Source organism: Labrus mixtus, chromosome 15, assembly GCF_963584025.1.
Source record: "Labrus mixtus chromosome 15, fLabMix1.1, whole genome shotgun sequence".
In the NCBI taxonomy this organism is placed as follows: domain Eukaryota; kingdom Metazoa; phylum Chordata; class Actinopteri; order Labriformes; family Labridae; genus Labrus; species Labrus mixtus.
The window spans coordinates 6,165,201-6,173,525 of NC_083626.1; the positions used below are offsets into that span (position 1 = coordinate 6,165,201).

The 8,325-nt window shown below is 39.8% G+C and overlaps 1 protein-coding gene across 3 annotated transcripts in view; it reads left to right on the forward strand.

Annotated features, from left to right (window-relative positions):
- The window catches only part of ano11 (anoctamin 11), a 20,772-nt gene extending 15,024 nt beyond the window's left edge, over window positions 1-5,748 (forward strand). For 2 of the 3 annotated variants that reach the window (XM_061057807.1, XM_061057806.1), the window contains exons 21-24: window positions 1-124; window positions 330-420; window positions 1,615-1,798; window positions 4,480-5,748. The exon at window positions 1-124 is cut by the window's left edge and continues 13 nt beyond it. In XM_061057807.1, the coding sequence (XP_060913790.1) occupies window positions 1-124; window positions 330-420; window positions 1,615-1,798; window positions 4,480-4,511 (431 nt within the window). In that variant the 3' untranslated portion in view covers window positions 4,512-5,748. Of the gene's footprint in view, window positions 125-329; window positions 421-1,614; window positions 1,799-2,811; window positions 2,853-4,479 lie in introns of all 3 variants that reach the window. The other variant, XM_061057808.1, reaches the window with a different exon arrangement.
- The last annotated feature ends 2,577 nt before the right edge of the window (window positions 5,749-8,325 follow it).

Consider the following 8,325-nt stretch of genomic DNA (forward strand, 5'->3'; position numbering starts at 1 on the left):
CCTTTACTTCAGATTTTTTACCTCGCCTGCTCTACCAGTACAAGTTTGACAACGATCTCAACGGATACGTAAACTTCACCCTGGCTTATGCCCCTCTTAACTACACTGCGTACCCCATGTGCAGGTAAACTGTGTGATCATTGTCTGAATGCATGTACTGTAACTGAAGGGTCAAATTCCCACATTTGGTTAAAATCAGCTGACCTTAATAAACAGACTTGGGTGGTCATGCTGATGTTTCACACATTATTTAGCTCTTATATGCGAGAATCAAGAACCCAACCGTTCCACAGTGTATACTAATAAAACTCTGTTTTTCTCTTTTTAAGATATAAAGCTTACAGAGACAACAGTGGAAACTACACACTCTTCTACTGGGAGCTTCTAGCCGTCAGACTTGGTTTTATTATTGCATTTGAGGTATGAAGGGAGCTGCTCTGCTCTTATGTTAGCTAAAGTTGATCTGAACAGGTCTGTGTTTTTTCTTGTTGTCATGTCTCATGTTAATTGTCTACCATCCTGACTCTGTCATGCATCTTGTTCTCTTTTTATTTGTGTATGTATCTCTGTTTTTTAGTTTGCCTGATTTCAGGAGAACAGCATTTCTCACCCGCTCTTGATGTTGCTCTTTCATGCACATCCATTCCCACAAAAATTTTCCCACTCTTAATATCTATTTTAGTTTTTCATCTCATGCTCTACCTACACTTAGAAGTCCAACAGATTGTATTTTATTTTGCAGCTACCTTCATGTTTGCTCTTTCTCCTTTCTTTTACCTTTCTTTCACACTTCTTGCTTCTTCTGTCTTTCCATTCTTCTCCACACTGCGAGTACTTCTCTAAGGCACAACCATAGGCCCTTTTTCTCTTTTACAGTTCATGTTTTATAGCACTTCCTTTTGACTCTGCTCTCTCTCTCTCTCTCTCTCTCTCTCTGATGTGTTCAGCAATTCCTCCTCCTGCTCCTTGTTTTTGTCTTTTAAGTTTCATGAGAAAACAGAGAAGATCATGACAGGAAAAGAAGGTCACTGAGGTGAAGCGGAAGGGGGAATAATTCGGAGACAGTAACATATCTTGCACTTTGAAAATCAATGAATTTTTACTCAAGTAGAGAGTTTAGGCTACATTTTATGACCTTCGTTTCCAAAGAGACTTGTCGTCATGGAGATAAATCTACTGGACAAAGGGAAAAGGCTTTGAAATCCCTGGAAGGTGAATGAGGAAAAAAAACTAGAAATTAGAAATCCAAAAACGTTTCAGTTTTTATCACGTAAAAAAGAGAAACCTTGAAAAGACATCCTGAAAAAAGTTTTTTTGAAACTTAAAGTGGAAATGTTCCACTTAGGACATTATCTTGGAAATCCTTTTTTGTTTTAAGGATAAAAATGTGAAGTTATAATGTTTTATTTTCTGACTTGCCTCCCGGGGCTACTGAAGTTGGCTGATAGAGACAGGAAGGGAGATTGACGAACTACGATTGAAGTGGACTCTTTCACCTTATTAATTTCAATTTTAAAGACACAATGATGCTTTCCACATCATTTTCTGACACTAGAAGCAGTTTTCCTTCATCTGACGACGAGCTCAAGTGTCTCCATATCCTTTCTCTTCCAGCATGCCGTTTTCTTTGTGCTGCGAGCCATCGACTGGATCGTACCTGATGTCCCTGAATCCCTGGAACTGAAGATAAAGAGGGAGCGCTACCTGGCCAAGCAGGCGCTGGCAGAAAACCAGGAGGCTCTTTTGATGAGTCGAAGCCGAGGGGCCGCCCCTGCAACCCCTGGCTCCTCCAGCCCAGGTCAGTAGAATATTGAACACACGCACACACACACACACAAACAATCACACATGCAGTAACTGTGCAAAACACACTCATCAAAAGCAGAAAATCAAGATCAGTAATTGAATGAGCTTGAGGCCCAGTCAAGATCCTTAGGGTACTCGATGCATCAAGACTCTGTATGACGATAAGAACACAAATATATCCGGAGAAAACAGTGGAAAGATTGATCAGGGATCAAATTTATCAGAGTTCTCTTACTATTTAAAATTGTCAAATCAACCAAATCAAATTAAAAGACATTCTCTCAGGGGCGCCAGTAGCGTAGTGGTTAGTGCGCACGCCCCATGTCTGGAGGCCATGTGCGGTAGTTGTTCCACATCCACAGACCGCACACTCGTCAGTTTGTTGTTGTCCATAAATCTCCACTCAAGAAAACCACTGAAACAAAACCCCTGCAGAATTCACAGGATTCACACAGCGTTAAACCTGTCACCGAGCCTGTTGATTCCCATAAAAAAGATTCCATATTTTTAAAGCCTCTTAAAAGCTCACCCAGCCATTAACACACCTCCACTGAGCAGTTACAAAGCACCTGTGGCTCCACTTGCTGTTAGAAACTCGCTACACTGCACGCAACATGATCATTAAAGCTAATCTGTTTGGGATCAGGGCCAAATATGTCAGATGCATTTGATTACATCCGTACTGTATAGCTTGTGGGCGGCTGTGTTTGACATGGTTGATCATTTCCTCCATCAGCACTGCTGTGGATGTGTATGACAGAAAGGATTTCACTGGGATGAAAAATCATTATTTCTGGAAGCTAACAACACAGTTACACTCTGTTTCACAGTTCAGTCACATTGTGCACAAACAGTCCTGTACAGTGTTATATTCATCCTGTCTATCAGTGTATGTGTGTGTGTGTGTGTGTGTGTGCGTGTGCGTGTGCGTGCGTGCGTGCGTGCGTGTGTGTGTGTTCTTGTTCTCTGACCCATGCTGTTGTCATGTGTCTCTGTCTCGTGTAGTGAATGTTGCCGGATGAAGGCAGATGAGTACTACACAACAAGTAAGTAAATGGCATTCTCAGCATGGATGTCATTATTTCACTTATCAGAGGAGAGGTGATCTACTTAGAATGGATTCAGATCATAATACTTTACATTTGGAGCAATTCAATGATGAACCTTTGGCTCTTAAAGTTGCTATGAAATGTAACCCAGTGTTCCTTTGTTAAGAGCTTATTATCTGCCATTGTAAATATTTTCAATTAAGCATTAGTCTGAATATTTTTACATCAAAATAACAGTTTTTTTATCTCCCGTTTCAAATGTGTGATCACTCATCCCACACTAAAGGGCGTTAACACAATTTCAACCAAAAAACGAACGATCCAATCAAATTCATCCCACAAGTGTTTTCCGCCTTTAATCTTGTGATTGGTTCTATAGAGTTTGAGTTTGTAGTCCGTCACAACATGGCAGTTAGATGATGTCTCGAAGTTTCGTTTCATAGGGACTTTAAATAAGTTATATTTTAAATATTTTATTTTTTGCTACCTGGAATTTTAAGTTACAGTTTCTTAAATCAAAGGAAATTAATTCCCCAAACATTGTTAACAGATAAAAGTACATGAAGGTAAGACTGGACAAGTCAGGGACCAAAGGCGTACAGGGTGTTTGAAACATGCCATAAAATATATTTAATAAAAATGTACTTTGTTGGTACAGAGTTGTTGTAAGGGGAGTACATATTTTAGTGATGCATCCAGACTTTATACCTGTGTAGTGATTAATGGGGTCTGTATGTTGTAGTTTGAATTTAAAATCACAAAATGTATAGTATTTCTGTATGGTTAAACTGTATTTTATCAGACACATATAGTAAAGGTAGTTGTTGTTAGTGTCTTTGTGTTATAGACCCTCATTCTAATAAACTACCCACAACTACAAGCAGAATCCAAACTGGTTAAAAAAATGAAACTGCAGCCTTATCAGCAAAGACATTGAATGTGGTAACTCAGGAGTTGGTGTCAGGACAAAGTTAGCAAGCTTAGCAAACACGTAGGAGGCACTAAGCCTGGCTCCCACAGTCCACTTATCTGTTCCCTGGTTATTATTTTGTTCTCTGTAAAAGTACAATGTACCAAAAGTAGCAAATTCCAAGACCAGACTTTAGGAGGATGCACACGGTCACTTTATTTTGCTTTATTGTCAAGATGAGCAGAACATAACACACTGGCATGTTTATGTTTGTTTCAGGTGATGTTAGGGGTTGTACAACTAAGCTCACATTACAAAATGTTTGATGCCCTGCTAGGTTTTTTTATTTTTTATATTTTAAGGCCAAGCCAGGCTAGTTGTTTTCCTGTCATTCAAAGCTTTAGGCTACATTAAGCTTAGCCCATCAGAGCTCTGACTCCATATACTCCTATGTGAGAGTGTGTACACTATGTTTTATTGGCAGCATAACTTTTCTAACCAGTATGTGCCTTAAGAATATAATATAGTAGCAGCCAGATTTGATTCAGTAGCAAGTTGTAACAAGGATTGTCTGTGTCAGCTTCCCCCCCCCCCCCCCCCCCTTTTCTTATCTCTTACATTAATCTGTCTGACTGAACTAACTCTCTCCTCTCTCTGCCTGCTCCTTCTTCATTCCTTCCATGTTCAAACTCAACTGCACTGCCTACCCCGAAGCAAGCGACGCGTCCTTTGGAAACATGAGTTAGGACTCCAGCACTGGAAACGACTGGTTTGAGAGGAGACACACCTTCACATCTGGGATATTACAAGTGAACTTTTTCCCTCATTGGAAACATATAAACGGGACTCAGAGTCATGGAACGAGTAGAAACTCGACCCTCACCTGAGCAAACCCAAGCCAAATGTAACAAAACTAATGTTATGTAACCGTGGCAATAATGTGATCAAATGACAAAAATGTATACATGATTGAAAAGTGAAACGTTCTGGATAAAATGTAGAAGCCTCTTTGCTAATCTTCAGCAAAAGAAACAAGCACAATAACTAGCATTAACAAAGCACACTCGTACAAGTAAGCTGCATTACGACTGGCTAACTGGAGTAGCTGCATGGTTCGTTTAAACTATGAGACTTTGATAATTTTAGAGTTCGACACAAACATCTGGAGCAGTGTGTCGCAGTCACAGCGGAATTAGACTAATTAGTATGAACACAGAGCTAAATGTTAGTAAATTCATATTCAAGGTTTTAATGACAGAGAAGAGAAACTTAACCTCTGGTGGTTTATGTTCTCACCTTAATGCATTGATGTACAGGTGTACTCCTGTGTCTGCAATGTTTGGTGTGGTAGCACATGCAACAGAGTTCAGTCTGACAGCAACACAACCACACCCATCACTGTAGCTGGGTGTGGTTATAAGTGAGACTTTAAACAAGACAGGGCAGTGAATCACTTCTATTTACCGTGCTGTCAGTTTACTTTCAAACGAGCACCCCACTGATTAAGTCTATTACGTTTGGGGAGAGCACAACAAAGGTCAAGAAACCCTGACTCAAATCCAACACAAGGTCAAACTTCAACAATTCTGGATCGTGCATTTTTCTTTGATACAGCTGCAAAGAGGGAAAAATGACTTTCAAAGGTGCCAGTGGGACCTCTAGGTTAACTCCTCAATAAAAAGGATAGTGCTAGAAGACATCAGGACTTTATTTGGCCAAAAATACTGCATGTATGCATACAAAGAATAGTGCAGAACTTCCTCAGCCGATCACAGACTTTAAGAATCTTGATGTCGTATATTAGAAGAAGATTGTTCGACATACAACCTAAATGAATTCTATTTTTAGTTGAAATAATTTAATTTAATTTAATTTAAAGTTAATTTACATTGTCCTGAACTTACATTGTTCAGGACACTTTCCAGTGGTCTGTCAAAAATGTGTCTTGATAATATTATTATTAGGGTTAATTTCCTCAGACTTCCCCCCCATCAGTCCCCCCCCTACACACACACACACACACACACACACACACACACACACACACACACACACACACACACACAGACTTTTTAGTTCACCACCATTGTTTATTATACTTATGATAACCCCTTGAGGTCAAAAAACACTTACATGTAAAACACCTTAGCTATTAGACTTAAAACAATAACTGGCACTCAAGGAAGCAACTGTCTATATCTTCCTGTTATTCTAATGAAAAGGCATCGGAACTCTGTCGTTTTCCAGAAATGTATCTGCTGTCATCTCAAGATGCTGAACATGTTGAAACATCTACAACTTTGTCTGAAATGTGTATGTAAATACAAATATACTGTCCATGTCTGCCGTCCATGGATGCTGAGAATGTCCGCCCTGTCCACTTGAATGCTCAGCAGACTTTCATGTGAAGGATTTCTGAGAGTTGCTGCTGTATTGTACTGTAAATGGAAGTGAAATAGTTCCTTTATATAGAAAATATTTAGTGTTTGAGCTGTTTTTCATTTAGACTTTTTAGAGCAAAATAAATCTAGTTTGTTGAATGCAAAAGCTTTCTCCGTGTTGGGACCTGATGTGCTGTTGGGATGAACTTTGTTTACAATCTACTTTTAACTTTCTTCTCTCTCCATACCCTTCTCAGAGGATGTAAACCTAAACAGCAGGGACGTGCAGACAGGTACAGAGGACGCTGATTTATTAGGAGTCAGAAAGAGACAGGTGTTCACTGATGATTTCTGCCTTCCTCCTCCACCTCCTCTTACAGACTCCACCCAGTGGCTGTGGCCTCAGGCAGCTCCTGACTTTGATTTTATCTTCTCTCCTCCTCTTCCTCCTCACCCTCTCTTCACCCTTTCCCGTACTCTCTCCTTCTGCCTCACATATTTCCAGCGTTGTAATCCTTACTTTTTTTTTTTAATATCCACTCTCTTTCTTCTCCCTCCCTCTCCTCCCTCTTGGCCACATTCATCTCCTAATTGTTATGATTGCTGTGCGTTCCTCTGCCATGGCCTGCAGGAAGAGTGAGTTAGTACATGTCAGCGAGCACAGGTATGCACTGTGGACACCGGCTGGCTCATTCAACCACTGCTGGAGCGTAGAAGGAGAAGCATGCATGCACGAGCTGCAAAACAAAACTCTGAACCAGCCACAAGGTAACGATGCAGCGGAGGACATGCTACAACATAAACAGATGCATTTTGACATCTCACAAAACAACTTCAAAAAAAACTCTTTACTTTGCATTGCTAATGAGGCCCGTTCAGGCTGACCCACATCAGAGATAAGAAGTATGATTTAGATTAACTATGCAGCTGGAAAGATCTGATGTTTGCAGAACGACTTTCTGTTCTTATCAATATGTAGAATATTTCTCAAATCAAATTATTTGTTAAACATATGTTATTATGTTTTCACTTTAAAGTAGAAATCTTTATGTTATTATGATACAATAACACTCAATATTGATTATCAACTTTTCTTAACGATCCCCTATACCTATCCGTCCATCCATTATCTATACCGCTTTTCCCGTTCAGGTCGCGGGCGGGCTGGAGCCAATCCCAGCTGTCATTTGGCGAGAAGCGGGGTTACACCCTGGGCTGTTCACCAGTCAATCACAGGGCTGACATATAGAGACAGACAACCAGCCACATTCACACCTACAGGCAATTTAGAGTCACCAGTTAACCTAACGAGCATGTCTTTGGACAGTGGGAGGAAGCCGGAGTACCCGAAGAGAACCCACGCATACACAGGGAGAACATGCACACTCCACACAGAGGCTCTGTCCAACGTGGATTTGAACCAGGAACCCTCTCGCTGTGAGGTAACAGAGCTAACCACTGCACCACCGTGCAGCCTTTGCAGAATTTAAATAATACATTTTAAATTAAAATAATTATATTAATTTGTGCAGCACCCTTGATGTAAACCTTACAGGGTACTTGTATGAGCTAAAACCATATTACCAAATTATGCAAAAGCACAACAATCAAAGCAAAAATAAAAAATAGAAAAGCATAGGAAACAAGACTTCATCCTGACTCATCACAAGTTCAAGTTAATGCTCAATGAGTTTGAAGAGAAAGTTCTGGTCACAGTTAGTCATCAACCCAAACTTACTGATAAGGTAGAAACAGCCTTCAGTTTATAAATATAATCAAACAAGTTGAAACTAGAACTTAAATTACCCACAGCTGGTCAGTAAACTCGTTTAGCAGCAAAACATTGAAGTCTACAGAACTTTAATTTTCCAAAGAGGCCAAATACATTTTTGCTTATGTAAAGACAAAGAATATAATTCATTTTCTAACTTCTAACTTAACTTTTCTAACTTTAAAGTCAACAGTCTCCTGTTAAAACATCCAGCAGACTCAGAGCAATATCTGCATTTATCTGGAGTCATGTTTCTTGACAGTTAATGAGAGCTAGCTCAATATTTACTCTCCTTTAGACTCTGATGTTGTTTCCTCCGCCAACTTCTGAGGGACATGTCGGCATCTTTAGCTCAATGCTAATTTGTTAGCTCTTTATATTTGCTTCATTTGATTGATTTGGTTATTA